This window comes from Primulina eburnea, chromosome 12 (genome assembly GCF_022965805.1).
Source record: "Primulina eburnea isolate SZY01 chromosome 12, ASM2296580v1, whole genome shotgun sequence".
In the NCBI taxonomy this organism is placed as follows: Eukaryota; Viridiplantae; Streptophyta; class Magnoliopsida; order Lamiales; family Gesneriaceae; genus Primulina; species Primulina eburnea.
The window spans coordinates 24,783,739-24,802,758 of record NC_133112.1 but is presented as its reverse complement, the minus strand read 5'-3'; the positions used below and the strand labels follow the sequence as shown (position 1 = coordinate 24,802,758).

The window sequence follows — 19,020 nt, the reverse complement described above, 5'->3', positions numbered from 1 at the left end:
TGACGCCAAATCTTTAACGCAAATACGATAGCCGCCAATTCCAGATCGTGAATGGGGTATCGAACTTCGTGTGGCTTCAATTGTCTCAAGGCGTATGCGATCACATGGCCTCGCTGCATAAGAACACATCCCAAACCTCTATGAGAAGCATCACAATATACAACGAAATCACCCGTACCGGAAGGTATCGTCAGTACTGGAGCACTGGTCAGCCTTTTCTTTAACTCTAGAAAGCTAGACTCGCACTCCTCTGACCAAACAAATGGTGCATTCTTTTGCGTCAATTGAGTTATTGGCTTGGCAATACTGGAGAAATCTTTGATAAATCTTCTGTAATATCCGGCTAAGCCCATGAAACTGCGTATTTCTGGTACAGAAGTCGGTCTCGACCAACTAATCACAGCTTCCACTTTACTCGGATCAACAGAAATACCATCTCCAGAAATGATATGTCCTAAGAAGACAACTCTATTCAACCAAAACTCACATTTTGACAATTTAGCATACAGTCGCTCATTTCTCAACGTCTGCAACACAATTCTGAGATGCTCTGCATGCTCATTTCTGTTCTTCGAATACACCAAAATGTCATCAATGAAGACAATCACAAATTCATCTAGATATCTCTGAAACACTTGGTTCATCAAGCCCATAAATACCGCAGGAGCATTTGTTAAACCAAAAGGCATGACAATAAATTCGTAATGTCCATACCTGGTTCGAAACGCTGTCTTTGGTATGTCTATATCTCGAACTCTGAGCTGATGATAACCAGAACGTAAATCAATCTTAGAATAGACCGAGGATCCCTGCAACTGATCAAATAGGTCATCGATCCTAGGCAAAGGATATTTATTCTTGATCGTTGCCTTGTTCAACTGCCGGTAATCGATACATAACCGCATCGACCCATCTTTCTTTCGCACGAACAGCACCGGAGCGCCCCAAGGAGATACACTAGGTCTGATATATCCCTTGGCTAGAAGATCTTCTAATTGTGCTTTCAATTCTTTGAGTTCGATGGGTGCCATCCTATATGGAGCTCTCGAAATAGGTACGGTACCTGGCGCAAATTCAATGCTGAAATCTATCTCACGAACCGGAGGTAATCCTGGGATCTCATCTGGAAAAATATCTGGAAATTCCCGTACTACTGGCAGATCTGCCAATGCCGGGCTCGACTTCTGCATATCTACAGCATAAACAAAGAAACCATCCGCTCCTTTCTGTAACAGTCTGTTCATAGTAAGAGCCGAAATCAAGGGAATCCGAGATCTGGACCCCTTCCCGTAGAATTTCCACTCGTCTGTCATCTCGGGTCTGAATCTGACAATCTTGTGGAAACAATCCACGGTGGCTCTGTACTTCGTTAGCATGTCAATACCGACTATACAATCAAAATCAGCTAGACCCAACACTATACAATCTAGGTCAATCTCATGCCCCTCAAACTGTAGAATGCAATGTCTAACCGTAGTTACAGATATTAATCCACTTCCCAACGGAGAATTAATAGACACAACGTCTAACAAAGACTCAACAGGCAATGAATGCAACAATGCAAATCGTTCTGAGATGAATGTATGCGATGCACCTGTATCTATCAAGATATAAGCAGGATAACCATAAAGGAGACAGTTACCTGCTATAACATCATCTGGTGCATCTTGTGCTTGCTCCTCTGTCAACGCAAACACTTGGGCCTGTTGCCTCGGAGGTTGAGTCACAGTCTGACTACCTCGGCCTCTGGGTGGAGTCGGTGCTGGTGGAGGCTGAAAAGAGTGAACCGACGATGCCTGCCGCTCAAACTGAGGTACTGAACCGGATGCTCTTCCACTCTGGCTTTGCTGTACACCTCTCTGTGGACAGACTTTGGCAAAATGCCCTGGTTGCCTACAAACGTTGCATCGGCCTGTAACTCCCTGGCACTGTTCAGTCGCATGCTTTCCTCCACAGGAACTGCAATAACCACCGATAAACCTTGAACTTTGATCAAAACCACTCTGTTTTGATCCGCTGGAGCTGGACGAGCTGCTCCCTGGTCTTTTAAACTGCTTCCCCTTGGCTTTCAACTGATCCTTCTTGCCGCTGCTACTACCGCCGCTTTCAAATCGAGGAGGAGGAATCTGGGATGGAGGTAGTGGCGGTCTCGGACTTGGTACAACATAAGGAACACTCCGCTGCCGCAACAATCCTGCTTCTGCACCCTTGGCTCGATTCAGTGCATCCGAGAAATTATCGGGTCTCCCAGTATTTACTAAGGTAAAGATGTCAGGATTTAGGCCATTGATAAATTGGTCTGCCATGGCCTCGTCATTTCCTGAAACATGGGGTGCAAAACGAAGCAAAGAAGAGAATTTAGCAACGTATTCCTCAATGTTCAATGGCCCTTGCCTCAGGTTTGCGAATTCAGCGCCTTTATCTTTACGGTAGGATACAGGGAAGAATCGCTGATAAAACTCGGTCTTGAATACCTTCCAAGAAATTTCGGTACCCCGCTGCTCTAAAGCTCTCCTAATGTTCAACCACCAATTCTTTGCTATATCTTGCAATTGATGGCCAATTAGCTTGATCCTCTTCTCATCACTGTACTCCAACGAGTCGAATAGCATCTCAATATCTTCAAGCCAACTTTCGCACTCGATGGCATTCTCGGTACCTTTTAAAGTGGGAGGTCGAAAGGATTGGAATCGCTTCAGCAACGTCTCCATAGGGGTCGCCGTAACATCCATAAAATCTCCGGATGTACTCCCCTGCTCTGGCGCTGCTGGTCGTAGAGGTACGGCTGCTCTTCTAGGAGGCATATCTAATAATCCAACTGATTAGTAAACAAGATATACAACTGTCTCAGCCATCATCTAGTCAGTTACCTCTGATCTAGAATCGGTTCTGATTCAGTCAATCACATGCTGAAATTAATCAAATACCAAACAACATGTAATAAGAAAGCAATAATCATGCTAGCACATCATCAAGCAAGGAAGAAGACTCGATCTACCCCGCTCATTCTATCATATTTCAGTCTAACGGAACTATCGGCTCTGATACCACCTGTTGTGGGGACCCGGGCTCTAATTCTTTTTCTTGGGATTAAATGGATTGTTATTAAAAACGTGGGTCAATTTTTCGCTTTTTACCTTAAATCTAATGTAAACAAACGAGCATGAGTTCTTTATTTAAATTCAACATACAAACATCAAATACATGTATTATTCTGTATGTTCTCCCTAACCAGTAATAAAAGACAATACATAATCTACTGGTCCATCTGCTACGCCCGAGATCTCCACGCTAACACGATCATCTCTGTCTTGACCCAGATCCTGCCCCACCTGTTGTTATGCACACATACAGACATAACAACAGCCGGAAAACCGGTGAGAACAAATCCCAGTATAAACATGTGAACATGCATATAAATACTATAAAACATGAAACATGCTGATATGAATGTCATTCATATAAAATCATGAAATGCGAGCCTAATCATGTCTAGATGCGACTCGACTAGAACTCTAGGGATCCCGGTGTGAATAAGACGATCTATCACCTACCCTCCCAATCGGGGTGACGGTACGTCTTATTCCTAGACTTCGGCCTGATCTGTATCCACGTCTACAATAGGGGGTGATCTTCCCCTAAGCTGGGATACAACCGAACGTCTAGAAGTCTGCCCGATCTACAGACTGTCCTATCTTAATGCATGAATACAAAATCTGTAAACAAGCATAATCATCTAATGCAATGTAACATGATCTGTAAACAAAGCATAATAGGAATTGAATACAAGTTCTAATAAACATCTAATGCAATGTAACATGATCTGTAAAGCATAACGAGATTTGCATATAAACAAATCTATAATAATACCTATATCAAGATATAAACAATAAAACTCGTATGTGATTTTAGTTGGGAAACTCAAATGTGATCTCATTTGAGTCGTGATTCCCCAAAACAAAGCATGTAGTATACCTTCCGTCGTAGAATTGCTGTTACAGTCGAGAAGATGAATCTGCAATAGAAATGACTTTCTAACACTTCTAATTCTACTGAGACCTCGTAGGAATGATTCTAAACTGAGACCTCGCGTCTCTATTTATAGACCATGATCGGAAGATCCGATCTACTTCGGACGATCCGATCTGACATACATCGGACGCTCCGAACTCACTTCGGACGTTCCGAATCCTGCATGTCTTCCACGTCTCCAGCCAACTGTCTCGGATGATCCGAACTACGATCGGTCGATCCGAACTATTGCATGCCATCCATGTGTCCAGCCACCTGGCTCGGACGCTCCGAACTCCGAACGGACGGTGCGAACTCTGATCGTACGTTCCGATCTCGGTTCGGTCCTTCCGGTCTCACCGAAATATAAATACTCCAATATTCTCGATATCGGTCAACCTAATTCTCAATAGATATCAACACTATCATATTCTCAATCATAATCCAATACAGTACTTCTGTCCCAACAAGTCATAATCATACTGAAAATCATATATGATATCATTTCTTATTTCTTATGGTTATGTACAATCTTCACAACATATTTATGAATTCGTACATGTCAATCATTGCTCTGGGCATTACAGTTATTATAAAACATGGGTCAAATTTTCGCTTTTTACATAAAAACACCTGTAACCAAACAAGCATACATTCTTTATTTAATTTACAACATACAACATACAATACATGTCTTATTCTGTATGTTCTCAACTAACCAGAAATAAAAGACAGTACATAATAAAAGACAACTACTGGTCCATCTGCTATGCCCGTGATCTCCACGCTAACACGATCATCTCTGTCTCGACCCAGATCCTGCCCCACCTGTTGTTATGCACACATACAGACATAACAACAGCCGGAAAACTGGTGAGAACAAATCCCAGTATAAACATGTATACATGCAGTAAAACAATCTAAAACATGCAACATGCTAATATGAATGATATGCATATATAATCATGCAATGCGAGTCTAATCATGTCTAGATGAGACTCGACTAGAACTCTAGGGATCCCGTTGTCAATAAGACGGCGCTGTCTGTGGGGACCCGGACGCTAATCATATTCTTAATCGTCATTGGGACTAAATCAATTATAATAATCAGGGTCTAATTTTTTTTTTTTTTTTAATGCGGAAGGTAATGGAATCAAGCTACTATACATATCAGTATAAAAGTATCACTCTGATAAAATATACAATCATACATGCTCAGGTTCAACAACTACAATCAAGTGTTTAAACCCTAGCTCTAGTCCAAGTCCGGTATCACCACTCTAATCTCAGTCTGTCTTCACCTTTGTGACCCTGTACCTGTCCCACCTGTTGTCATGCACACATACAAACAAGACAACAGCCGGATAACTCCGGTGAGATATAAATATCCCAGTATAAACAATGTATTACATGCAATCATATAAAACATATATAAAAGCATAAACAAACATCGAAGCATGTATCTAATCTGACTACATGAATCAATGACTCGTGATCTAATCTTATCTTATCTCAAATCTAGGGATCCCAATCTAATTTAGACTTTGGTATTCTGTATCGAGTGTCTGAGATAGAAGTCGATCTACATCTAAAGCTCTTCGATACACCGTAAGTCTAGAGTCTTATCGGTTCTGAGAAAGACTCGGCGGTTCTGCCCTAGCTAGGCTGTCAGCCCTAGACTCGGACTCTGACTCTGTTCTAAGTCAATAAACATATCAATCTGATAATTTGCAAATATCAATGCAATAAAATAAAGTATGTGATTTAGGGAAACTCAAGTCAAACCTCACTTGAGTTGTGCGATCCCAACTCAACATTAATTTATACCTTTCTTGCTGTCACTCTGATACAATCGAAGTCTCGATTCAACGTCTGTCAATACTCACTCTGGCAATGACAATACCAATATTCTGTATTAATATTCAAATCAAATCACAACACCTCTGTTTTATCAAATTCTGGCGGTACAACAGTACAATCTGACTACACCGGTACTACTATATCAGTTTATACCAATTCCAATAATTTACAATCAATCCCTGTACAAATCTGATATCACATCTCATTCAATTTCATTATGAAATTCATAACAATTACATATCCAGTCCGTTTCTTAATCTGACTTCGATTCTACGCTGTCTAACATGTCAAGAACAACCTATATGACGTGTATTCAATTCTAACAACATCATAATTTCAAAACATGTCAAAACGTAGTAAAACTTACGTCCAGTTGTAGCCTACGTTGCTAGGAATACGATATCGAAGTCGGATTTAAAATCTGACGGACGGATTCAAATATAAAGGCGTAAGGATTTTCAACACTATCACAGGAGCCTTTCTCGATTTATTTTTCTTTCCTTTGAAGAAATCTGAAGGAACAACGCTTATATATATATCCAATTGCATGAACAAGAAACGTGGCCTCTTCCTTTTCGAAACACGTCTCTTGCTCGGGCGGATATAAATTTCCGCCCGGGCGAGCAACTCTCGGCCCTTCTGCGCGATTCAGTCTCGCTCGGGCGGACAAAAACTTCCGCCCGGGCGAGACACTTTCGGCCCTCTTGCATAATTCTGTCTCGCTCGAGCGGACAAAAACTTCCGCCCGGGCGAGACACTTTCGGCCCACATCTTGGCTCTTCCTATTTCTTGGTCCAATAAAATCTCAGACTGGCCCGGCTATAACCACATTAAGTCATAATCCATAATCTCATATTAATCTAATTAAAATCTCGGGCATTACACTGTCTGTCACCTACCCTCCCAATCGAGGTGCTGTCCGTCTTATTCCTAGATTTCGGCCTGATCTGTATCCACGTCTACAAAGGGGCGGTGATCTTCCCCTAAGCTGAGATATCGCCGAACATCTAGTAGTCTGCCTGATCTCCAGACTGCCCTATCTTAATGCATGAATACAAAATCTGCAAACAAGCATAATGCAATGCTACACGATCTGTAAACAAAGCATAGCAAGATCTGCATACAAGTTCTGTAAACCAATCTATAATAATCATAATCATATCAAGGTATAAACAATAAAACAAGTATGTGATTTTGGTTGGGAAACTCAAAGGTGATCTCATTTGAGTCGTGATTCTCCAAACAAAACATGTACTATACCTTTCGTCGCACGGTTGCTGTCACGGTTGACACTACGAATCTGAAATGGAAATGTTGATACAAAATCTATCAATCTCTTATCTAATCAACACATATCCAAGTTACTACGTGATCTCGATACAATTTGACGGCATAACGACGTATATTCTTAACACCGGTCAATCCAAATCTCACCAGATATCAACACTATAACATTCTCAACTCATAATCCAATCCTATTCACTTAAAACTCGGAAATTTTGCATTTGCTCAACATATATATGCTGGAAATTCATATAAATTGCATATGATGACATTTCTTCGATACGTTTTTGATTCTATAACATCTATGATCTAAATAACATATATTCACAATCATATCAAAATTTCCCCAACATATCAACTTCAAAACAGGCTGAAAAGACATAAAAATTATACCCTTTTGAAGTTCTTGATGCCAGGAACTCAAATCCGAACTCGGAACTAAATTCGGGTAATCGAATCTTGTAAAACTAGCAAATGAAACTTGGAAGAACTTGCTGAATTCTCTTAGTTGCTCTCGGTCATCTGCTGTTCCAAGGAAGGAAATGAAGACAACACTATATATATCTTGCATGAAACAAACACATGGCTTATTCTTCAAAAGCCACGCAAGACCGCGGGTGCGGTGATCTTAGGAGCGCGGGTGCGCCATGCTCTCGGCAGCACTTTTTATTTTCCACAAGTGATGACCGCGGGTGCGGTCATGTAACTACCGCGGGTGCGGTGTGGCTACGGGAATTCACTCATTTTCTGCCCATTGCACCGCGGGTGCGGTGCTTACAAGCACTGCGGGTGCGCTGTAACTTCGAATTACAATGGCATAATTCTACATTTTACGCCAAACTTCTTCATCTCTTATTTCTTATCTCTATACACATTGTTCATAACATATCTCTCAATTCAGAATGATCACTCGGTGTTCTGAGCATTATAGACGTTGTCTTCGCACTGAAAATTATGAGACACTACCTATACGGCGAGAAATGTCAGATTTTCACCGCTCATAAGAGTCTCAAATATTTCTTCACGCAGAAAGAGCTGAATATGAGACAGAGACGGTGGTTAGAGCTGGTGAAGGATTACGACTGCAAAAGTAGCTACCATCCGGGAAAGGCTAATGTTGTCGCAGACGCATTGAGCAGGAAGTTGGCAGTTGTAGCGCAGTTGTAGCGCAGTTGTAAGTGCAGAGACCTCTTCAGTCTGAGATTCGGAAGTTTGGTCTAGAGATTTATCGTGAGGGGAGAGCTCCTAGGCTGTCTAATCTGACAGTAAAATCTGATTTTCTAGACCGTATCCGGGCAGGACAGTCTTCAGATGAGCAGCTACAGAAATGGAGACTGAAAGATGAGGCCAAGGACAGTGTTCTTTATACAGTGTAAGATGGGATTGTGAGATACAGAGGTAGAATGTGGGTGCCTAGTGGTGAATCGATCAGACAGGATATTTTGACAGAGGTACACGCATCTCCGTATTCTATCCATCCAGGAGGTACCAAGTTGTATAAGGATCTCCAGATTTTGTATTGGTGGCCAGGGATGAAGAGAAACATCCGCCGATTTGTGTCAGAATGCCTCACTTGTCAGCAAGTGAAGGCAGAGCATCAGAGGCCAGCAGGGATGCTTAAGCCACTCCCGATCCTAGAGTGGAAATGGGAGAATATTACTAAGGATTTTGTGGTTGGGTTGCCTAGATCAGTCAGAGGTTTTGATGCTATTTGGGTTATAGTGGACCGACTCACCAAGTCAGCGCATTTCTTGCCAGTGAAGACGAATTTCTCCATGACGCAGTATGCGGAGCTTTATATCAGGGAGGTAGTCCGTCTGCATGGATTCCCAGTTTTAGTTGTGTCCGACAGAGACCCGAGATTCACATCGTCCTTCTGGAAGAGCTTACATGAAGCCATGGGGAAAAAGTTGCTTTTCAGTACAACTTTTCACCCGCAGACAGATGGCTAGTCTTAGCGAGTGATTCAGATTTTAGAGGACTTGTTACGAGTGTGTATGATTGATTTTCAGGGAACTTGGGAGTCTAAGATACCTCTAGTGGAATTTACTTACAACAACAGCTTCCAATCAGCAATAGGTATGGCTCCTTACGAGGCCTTATATGGAAGAAAGTGCAGATCAACAGTTCATTGGGACGAGGTCGGAGAAAGAGCGGAACTTGGACCAGAAATAGTTCAGCAGACTGCAGACGTGGTGGTCAAAATTCGTGATAGAATGAAGACCGCCCAGAGTCGTCAGAAGAGTTATGCTGATAAGAGGAGGAGAGATCTCGAATTTGCCGTTGGTGATCACGTTTTCGTCAAGATAGCACCTATGAAGAGGGTGATGAGATTCAGGAAAAGAGGCAAGTTGAGTCCGAGGTTCATCGGACCATTTGAAATTTTGGACAGAGTTGGGACACTAGCCTATCTTGTTGCCCTTCCGCCAAATCTGGATGGGGTACACAATGTGTTCCATGTCTCGATGCTGAGGAAATATCTGGCTACTCCTTCGCACATTCTGAGTTATGAGCCGTTGCAGCTGGCTCCAGACTTGTCTTATGAGGAAAAACCAGTCCAAATCCTAGACAAGCAAGAGCGTAGGCTACGGAACAAAGTGACTAAGCTAGTCAAAGTTCGGTGGCTAAACCAATCAGTGGAAGAGGCCACTTGGGAGTCAGAGGCAGATATGAGACTCCGCTACCCGGAGTTGTTCGGTAAGACTTAATTTCGAGGACGAAATTTTTATAAGTGAGGGAGGAACTGTAGAGCCCAAATTCGTACACGTAAAACCCATGCATTATCTATTTGTTAAATCAGTTATTTAATTTAAAATGATTTTCTTAGCCATGCATAATTTATTTAAATGTATTATTTTAAATTAGTCATGTTTATTGTGATGCACGTTAAAATGTCTTTCGAGTTTCATGTTTCAGGCGATCATTCGAGGCGGAATTGAGGAAAAGAGCGGCGACGATTTTGGCAATTTAAAATGTGGTATTTTATTTTTAAGTTGAGTTTGGGGCGTTTTAAATTAATTTATTAAGTTTCAGCATTTTAAGCCTAAATCATTTAGTTAGTAATTTTAAAAGTTTTAAACTTTTAAAATTAGCATTTTGGGTGTGTTACTTTAAGTGAGGAGTTTATTTAAGTTTAAGTAGTGATGAATTTTAAGTTTCTAAATGATTATTTTATTGAAAATTATTTGGAGTTAAAGTAAGGGGATTAGTATTATTTTTATACCTAATAATTTAATTAAACCACTCTTTAATCCTAAATTGATTGATTAAGCAAAAATCTATTTCCCTATGTTCTAAACTCACGCACACACACCTTTTTCACACACTAATTATCGGCCAACACACACACACAAACAATTCATTCTAGCTTTAATTTTTTTAGAAGCAAAAACCTAGGGTTCTTCCTGTTAGAGTAGGTGTCCGTCGAGCCAGGTGTTGGCCGAGTGTTCACAATGAAACTCTATGTATAAGCAATCTTTATTTTAATAATATTTGAAATTATTGTTTTGGCAAGTCTTTATCTGTATACCCATGCTAATTGCATAGATAAAGACCTTGAATATACAAATAGTAGAAAGAATATGAGATGCTCATATGATGAGTATCATGAAACTCATATTTGGAATACTGTATATTCTAAACAGTTCCTAGTCGATTCAGCCGCCGCAAAGAAGGATATAGGCCGCTCGAGTTCGAGACTAGTATCTGCGATGTGGGTACCATGTTTCATTGGTAGGGGACATTGTGATGTCCGATCATGCAGATAGGTGCTCCTGGTAGAGTGCACTGAACAACCCTCCATAAAAAGACTTTCCAAGTGGTTCTCACTTATCGAGTGGAAAAGTCCTAGTTTATGGTTGTACACCATTAGTCCTTATGACCCAGGACAACATATAGACTCTATGTGCTAGAATTACACTTTGACTTGTTTACCGACTCTCAAGGGGTCATCAGGTGGCAAGGTTGGGTGTTCTGTCGAAAAATATAGGAGTCGATGCATTGTCACTAGTAGAAAAATCGCTTTTTACTTCGCGTATTCAATGAAGTAATAAGATAGTTAATTGCCGAAGTATATGGACGTGAAGTAGTAGATGTACCTTTTACTTCGCATAATAACCGAAGTTGTATGATTGAAAATACTGAAGTCTTTGGCCGATTTTCGAAAGAAAACCGGTCCAGAATTGAACCGGTGCCGAAGTAAGAAATGTGTTTTACTTCTTCGATTATAATCGACGAAGTAATTCATCTGAAAGACTTCGTAGTTATGTATTTTAATGAGGTAATAGACACAAACAACTTCAGAATTTATCCTATTTGTGGAAGTAAATATAATCTATAACTTCAGTATTTATCCTATTTGTTGAAGTATTTTATATTATGTTACTTCACAATTTACATTTAGTGACGAAGTAAATGGTTTGAAAGAATTCAGTAATTTGTATTTTGATGAAGTAATTGCGCAAAACAAGTTCGCTTTTACAGAACAATGTTGAAGTAAATTAATTCTATCACTTCGTCTGATTTGTTATTGACGACGTATTTAATATTATGTTATTTCAAAATTTGCAATTAACAACGAAGTAATTTACCTGTTACACTTTTTTTTTTTAATTTTGATGAAGTAATTGTTAAAAAAAGACTATGCAATATATGACTTAATACACTAATATAATTAAACTCATAAATTATCCATCTAAAAATTATTAATATCCACGAATCCACAATCACATATTCATCAATCCACAAGTAACCCAAAAAATGTATCCACAAAACCAAAGGTATATCCAAAAATCCACAATGACAAACAAAATATTTGTCCCAACATACAACATCTATCTAAGCACCTACATAAGAGTAAACAAATTCACTCCACTCACTTCTGACCTCGTCATATTGACATTGGGTGTAATATTGGTTCTTGATGCATCTTGCAAACTGAAATTTGAAAAATAAAATACATTAGATTCTTCTATTTCAAATAAAAATTGACAGATATAAAATATATCAGTACTGGTAGAGGCAGGTTTCATTTGAAAGTACGAACTTATTTCATTTGCATCTTGAAATAACATCGGATAAAAATTCATAACATGTCACCAATCTCCAGCTGAGATAGCACCTGTTTTTTCCATCTAGTCTACATCCATTACAAATTACCACAATTGCATAAAGACAATTGCACTGTCAACATGTGCCAAAACAATCCATGGACTGGAAGAAAGTTCATCTTTCAATCGATACGTCTTAAGGAAGTGGAAGGGGAAAACAAAAGCTAATAATTTATGGGAACCATTTAGGATACCCCTTGCATGAAATTCATTTCTGCTTACAGGAAGGGGAAAACAAAAGCTAGTCTGTCAACCAAATGTTTTTTTTTTTATCTAACTGCTCAACCAAAAAATGTTGCAAATTTGACTGACTTAAGACACCAACTAATCAAACCTATCCAATGGGTTATCATTCGTATGAATTAAAAGATGAAGAATGAGCTGGCACCCCAACCCCAAACATGAAAAACAAAAACTTGAACTGGCAGATAAAAAGATGTACATTATCAACATAGTGCAAAAAAATCTGGAACAAAATTGCTTTTTTTTTATCACTAATATAAAATATATCAAAATGACAACAATTCATCTCAAGCAATTTTCTCAACAATAAAATATATCCCAATGACAACACATTATCTCAACAATAAATTATATCCCAATGGCAAAACATTATCTCAACAACAACACATTATCTCAACAATAAAATATATCCCAATGGCAACACATTCTCGCAACAATAAAATATATCTTAATGACAACAATTCATCTCAATCAATCAACAAATTTATCCCAAGAAGAAACTCACTATCCTCTCCAACTGTGGATCATCGCAATCAACTATCTCTTTCATGTACCTCATCACACAATATCCACACTCAACCGACCCACTTTGTTTCAGATTACCCTATATTGGAATTGAAAAGTTAATGCAACAATCACAATCTAATTAATAACCACTACCAATTCATGTATTCATTAATAAGTACGATACATACCGTCAATATTTTAAAACCTGGCCCTTTAGAAATACCCTTGGAGGCATTGTACAACTTCACCCCACTATATTTTAAGCTACTACTTACTTTGTCACAATAAGCTACTACTTACTTTGTCACAATAGTTTTCCATGTATCATCTCGGTTCCTGTTAGACGTAGAATCCCATAAATATATCATATTCTTATCTTCGTTGACGATTGTCAAGATCCAATGGTAACTGAAAAAATGAAATTACAGCATTGACTACCATGAAGTAAAAATCTATAAATAACTAAATTCTTACCCAGTGTTGTATGGGATGAGGCAAATGCTATCTCTACACACTGCTTCCAACTGGTCTGCAATATGTTGTGATAAGTCACGGCCATCTGTGCCAATCGGGCATGTAGGTATATTACCGGGATCCACAAACGAAAAATAATCAGCCTTGTCTTTTTTCTTCAAATCTTTGTAGAGGTGACTGCATGATATAGATGCACAAATATATCGTTTAGAAAATTTTAAAAATATGAACAAGTACCACAAAAAATATTATATAAATGCACAAATATTGTAAGTTAGACATTATATATACCCCATGTAAACTAAAATTTGTCTGGCACCTATCTCCCCCATCTCCATAAATCTTACGATATCTTCTCTTAGCAACCGTATGCTTTTAGGACGTCCAAACATAGCGTCCTCAAACTCAATGCATATGGTATCCGATTCATTCAGCAATCGAACAACATGAGAGTAGATATACTTGCACGACATGGGTAATGTTTTCTCAATTTCTTTGAATTTGTCGCACTGACCAGGAACATCCGCAAGCACAAATGATTGAGGTTTCCCCTTCCTCTACAATTTAAAATATTATTCATACAAGTATTTTAAAATAAAACATTGTTCGAGCAACATATCTGACAGTTGCAAACACAAAGTCAAATGAAAACCGAAAATACCTTTGTCGTTGGAAAAATAACCAACTCTTTAGGCCAACCAACAATGACTCCAACAGCATCATTGATGGTTGTTGGTCCAAACTTAATTGGGATCGGAAGCTGTGCTTTTTCATCTAAGACAACATCAATAGATACCTTGAAGTTCTCTTCCCCAAGTGGAACATGGTGAATCATAACATTTGGACCTCCTTCTGATATTATTGTGCCATAAGCCACCACGTTTTTGCGTTCTTTTACAGCCAGGTGACATTTTTTCCCCTTTCAAGAACAAAGAGACATTATATATTTTTATATGGAGGTGAATATAATTTAATTGACATCAAAATTCAGAGACATACAACATTCGTATTTGAAGTGCCGCAATCATAAACTTCTTGCACATCATCTGACAATTTTGAGTCTTTCACTCCTGGGAACTTGTTTGATGCTACAGTCTCAGAAGATCGATCATTGATTAATGGAATCAATGCAGCAAGTTGAGACCTCAGCATCTCCAATTCAGCTTTCAAACTTTTAGTCTCCTTCGATTGTGCTTTTACATTTTCAATCACAGCTTTTGAGATTGTTTCTCTCTTCTTTCTTTGTGTTGGATATTAAATATTGACAATCACATGGGTGCAGAATTAAAGAATAATGCAATACACTTACATAATGTAGGGAGATACTTCTTCTGTATTTTCCAGCACAGTCAAATGTGCTTGTTGAAGGTCAACTTGTGGCACTATAATGGGTGTTTTGCATGCTAAGAAGCCAGCAATGTTTAATTTGGGATCACGATTTGATTGAGGGACCCCAATAGGATCAAGGTCATTTAGGTATTCCGAACAAAACTCAATTGCTTCTTCAGGCTGAATATCTCTGAACAATGCAACCCTCAGGATGTTTTCGACTGCCTACATAACTTTTAAGCACCTTCATGGATCTTTCGAACGGGTACATCCACCGGAAGTACACTGGTCCACATAATCGAATTTCTCGAACAAGATGAACTGTTAAGTGAAGCATGACATCGAAGAAAGAAGGGGGGAAATGCTGCTCCAATAAGCAGAGTGTAACAACCAAGTCAGATTGCAGCTTATCTAACTTGGCTACATCTATCACGTTGCAACAAATATCTTTGAAGAAGAAGCATAATCTTATGATGGCATATCTAACATGTTTTGGTAACGCATCACATATGAGTATTGGCAGGAAATGCTGCATTAGAACGTGACAATCATGAGATTTCAAGCCAATCAATTTCAACTCAGACAAGGACACAAGATTTTTCAGGTTCGATGAGAAACCTTCTGGGACTTTTATATCCATTAACGACTGACAAACTTGTAACTTTTCTTTTTTTGTGAATGAGCATGCAGCAGGAGGAAGATATGTTTTTTTTTCCACCAAATTTAGGTGCCAATTCAGGCCTAACTCCCATTTGAACCATGTCCAACCTAACTGCCACATTGTCCTTGGTTTTTCCTTTAACATTCATCAAAGTATTAATGAGAGATTCGAAGACATTTTTCTCTATGTGCATCACATCGAGACAATGCCTAACATGAAGGTGTTTCCAATAAGGAAGATTGAAAAAAATTGATTTCTTCTTCCAACATTTTCTGAAATCTGTTGATCCAAAATCTTTTTTTTCTTTACTATCTTCCAAATTATTGTCCTTTGCATTCTTTCTCTTTTTACCTTTCACAATAATCTTCTTTCTGAAAACACACCTTATGTCAGAAAGCTTGTCAAACAAAGCAACCCCAGATAATGGTGTAGATGATTCTCCATGTTCTTCCATACCATCGAACTCTTTTATTTGCCTCCGATATGGATGAAACCGTGGTAGGAATCGTCTATGACCAACAAATGACATTTTCTTCCCATTTTCCAAATGCTTTGCACAAGTATCTTCTTTGCATATTGGGCATGCATAATAACCATGTGTAGTACATCCACTAAGGTTACCATAGGCTGGAAAGTCATTGATGGTCCATAGTAAGACTGCTTTAAGAGTGAAAAATTGTCTTCGATAAGCATCATAGACACCATCAACTCCATCCCACAATCGTTGCAAATCTTCAACTAACACATCAAGATAGACATCTATATCGTTTCCTGGATGTTTAGGCCCTGAAATGAGCATAGTTAGCATGATGAATTTTCTCTTCATACACATTTTTGGAGGCAGATTATAGGTGACCAACATAATTGGCCAGCACCTTTACCGACTACTAAGGTTGCTATAAGGATTAATGCCATCAGCTGCAAGTGCAAGGCGAAGATTTCTTGGTTCACTTTCAAAGTCAGGCCACATATGATCCACCAACTTCCAAGATGGTGAATGAGCTGGATGACGTAACTGACCGGGAACTCCTGTGGTTTCTGCATGCCATGTTAAATTTTTCGAGGTATGTAGAGATTTAAACATGCGCTTAAATCTTGGTATGGGAGGGAAATACCACAACACCTTTGCAGGAACACCTTTCTTCTCAACGTTCTTCTTGGTTAGCTTCCACCGTGACACGCCACATTTAGGGCAGTTTACGCAGTCTTTATATTGCTTCCTATAAAGAATGCAATCATTGGAACAAGCATGAATCTTTTCATGACTCAACGCTAAACAACTCAATGTCTTTTTTACATCATACATTTTGGTTGGCAGGTTGTGATTATCTAGTAGCATATCCCCAAAATCCATTAGTAGATCGGAAAATAGAGCGTCACTCATCCCATGGTTTGCTTTGGTGTTGTATAGTTTCACAATTGCACTCAACTTTGTGTAACGCTTACATCCACTATACAAAGGTTTCTCTGCTTCCTCCGAAAATTCCATAAACGCTTCTGGATTTTCTATATAGTTATCATATGCTGCCTCACACATATTAGTGGTTTCAAAGTGTCCGTGATAGTTACCAATTGGCTCCTTGTTCGTGCTCCAATTTACTTTGTCACTTTCAGCAGACTCACCGTGCCAAATCCAATTCACATAATTTTGACTATAACCATGGAAATAAAGATGCTCTCGAATGGACTTAGCTGGGCTTTTTTAAGATTTTTACATTTGCAACAAGGACAATGAATTAAATTGGGGTCAATATGAGGATTCTCTAAACAACCTCTGATAAACAGTTCCACACCCTCCTCGTACTGTTTTGACCTTCTATCCGAGTGAATTCAAGATTTATCCATTTGAATACAGCAAAATACCAGAAATATATAACGATGAATTTGATCTAAACCTGAAAATATTACATTTAATAATGTCATTTTCAATTTAATTTGTTGAGCGCAAAAAAAAAATAAAACGAAAGGAGACTACCTATTGACTTACAAACAAAAGAAGACTACAGCAGATGCATATAAGTTAGAAAAACAAAAAAGAACGACGGAGACAATGACTAACAAACTTAAGAATGCAAAAATTACCTAACTCGTTGTGTTAAGATCAAATTTTGACTATATAAATATCAAAATAAAAAATATACCAATTTAGAGACCAATTGTTATATATATAACTTTACCCATTTGAACTAGTTAAGTGAATACAGAATATAAATATAAACTCATCCACATCTTATTATGTGACGCTATTATATTCCAGGGAAATTTTGATCGAATTCTCAAACCAGATAATGAAATTAGGGTGCTCTTTGTTCATATTAATTTCAGAAGGTTTGGGACTTAGTTTGAAACATCTGATAGACATGGATAGTGCAGATGCTCTTGCACATCTCTGTCATTACTATCCGGCTTGCCCTGAACCCGAGTTAACGATTGGCACGACTCAACATTCGGACAATGATTTCATGACTGTTCTACTACAAGATAATGTAGGAGGGCTTCAAGTGCGTCATCAGAACCAATGGGTCGATGTTCCTCCGACGCCAGGCGCATTAGTCGTTAATCATGGAGATCTTTTACACGCAAGTATGCTTCATTGTTTTCAATAATTGGAAGATTGAAACAACAAGTTAGTTAACCTTTACTCCAAGTACACTTTTAGTTGATGTACGTATATTCATTTGGTTTAAATTTTTGTGGCATGTTTTCAGCTTATATCAACTGATAAATTCAAAAGTGTAGAGCACAGAGTGCTGGCAAGCCAGACAGGTCCAAGAATCTCGGTTGCCAGCTTCTTCGGCAGGTCCAAAAAATTTTAATCAATTAGTTAAGTAGTCTATTAATTTAGATTTTGTTATGATTCATGCTTGAACCCTTTCGGTGAGTTGAAAAAAATTAGACAATGCCTAACATATGCATATACGTACCTTTGCAGGTTAGAGAAAAAAAATCCCAGATACGGTGGTGGTGTTTTGCTTCCCTCTCCGTGAGTTGAACGACGGTGGTGTTGGCGGTTTGAAGCGAACGACGTTGAGTGGAAAATGTGGATCGTTAATGAGCTCGTTTGAGAAGGATATGTGATATAATCGATATAAGTCAGCGACGGTTTCTAAAAAGCTGTCGCTAATAGCGACGGCTTTTGAACTCCGTTGCTAATCGCGACGGCTTTTTTAAAATCCGTCGCTGACTACATCGGCAAAGGTTCAAAAACCGTCGCCAAATGTCAACCATCACCAAATGTTCAGCGCGGTTCATCTTATTACTTCGGCGGGAATTTATTTTTCTTCTTTTTTACTTCATCAATATTGATATAGCGAAGTAAAATATAATAATAAAAAACAGTGAAGCCCGTATTTTTAAACATCCGAAGTAAAATATATTATTTTACTTCGCTTGTGTTATTACTGAAGTTATTGGTAATGTATTACTTCGTAATTTATTATTGCCGAAGTATAGCCTGTCGAAGTAAAAGGCGATTTTTCTACTAGTGTGTAGTCGGGGATTCACCGCTTACTTTCGAGTATGGATATCCTATGTGTTCTCATG

The 19,020-nt window shown here is 38.8% G+C and overlaps 2 protein-coding genes across 2 annotated transcripts; one reads left to right on the top strand and one right to left on the bottom strand.

The window, feature by feature from the left end:
* Nucleotides 1–12,612: 12,612 nt before the first annotated feature.
* On the bottom strand, nucleotides 12,613–14,677 carry LOC140806726 (uncharacterized). The gene is made up of 7 exons (XM_073163266.1): nucleotides 14,149–14,677; nucleotides 13,779–14,044; nucleotides 13,488–13,664; nucleotides 13,314–13,421; nucleotides 13,202–13,265; nucleotides 13,012–13,110; nucleotides 12,613–12,684 (listed from the first exon to the last, which is right to left on the bottom strand). Exons 1-7 carry the CDS (start codon nucleotides 14,320–14,322, stop codon nucleotides 12,613–12,615), a joined length of 960 nt encoding a protein of 319 aa, XP_073019367.1. The 5' UTR covers nucleotides 14,323–14,677.
* Nucleotides 14,678–17,837: 3,160 nt separating this feature from the next.
* LOC140806725 (1-aminocyclopropane-1-carboxylate oxidase homolog 12-like) lies at nucleotides 17,838–18,464 on the top strand. Its single transcript, XM_073163265.1, has 3 exons — nucleotides 17,838–17,978; nucleotides 18,186–18,277; nucleotides 18,410–18,464. The coding sequence occupies exons 1-3, from the start codon at nucleotides 17,838–17,840 to the stop codon at nucleotides 18,462–18,464; spliced, it is 288 nt and encodes a 95-aa protein (XP_073019366.1).
* The last annotated feature ends 556 nt before the right edge of the window (nucleotides 18,465–19,020 follow it).

What these genes read in the sequence shown, in the direction of transcription:
- LOC140806726 (XM_073163266.1), bottom strand. Translation starts at nt 14,322, where the DNA reads ATGATTCACCATGTTCCACTTGGGGAAGAGAACTTCAAGGTATCTATT. An exon ending in CTCATCCCATACAACACTGG is followed by an intron (nt 13,422 to 13,487) that starts GTAAGAATTTAG and finishes TCATTTTTTCAG; the next exon opens with TTACCATTGGATCTTGACAA. An exon ending in ATCCACAGTTGGAGAGGATA is followed by an intron (nt 12,685 to 13,011) that starts GTGAGTTTCTTC and finishes TTTATCTGCCAG; the next exon opens with TTCAAGTTTTTGTTTTTCAT.
- LOC140806725 (XM_073163265.1), top strand. Translation starts at nt 17,838, where the DNA reads ATGGATAGTGCAGATGCTCTTGCACATCTCTGTCATTACTATCCGGCT. An exon ending in ATAATGTAGGAGGGCTTCAA is followed by an intron (nt 17,979 to 18,185) that starts GTGCGTCATCAG and finishes GCATGTTTTCAG; the next exon opens with CTTATATCAACTGATAAATT. An exon ending in GTTGCCAGCTTCTTCGGCAG is followed by an intron (nt 18,278 to 18,409) that starts GTCCAAAAAATT and finishes GTACCTTTGCAG; the next exon opens with GTTAGAGAAAAAAAATCCCA.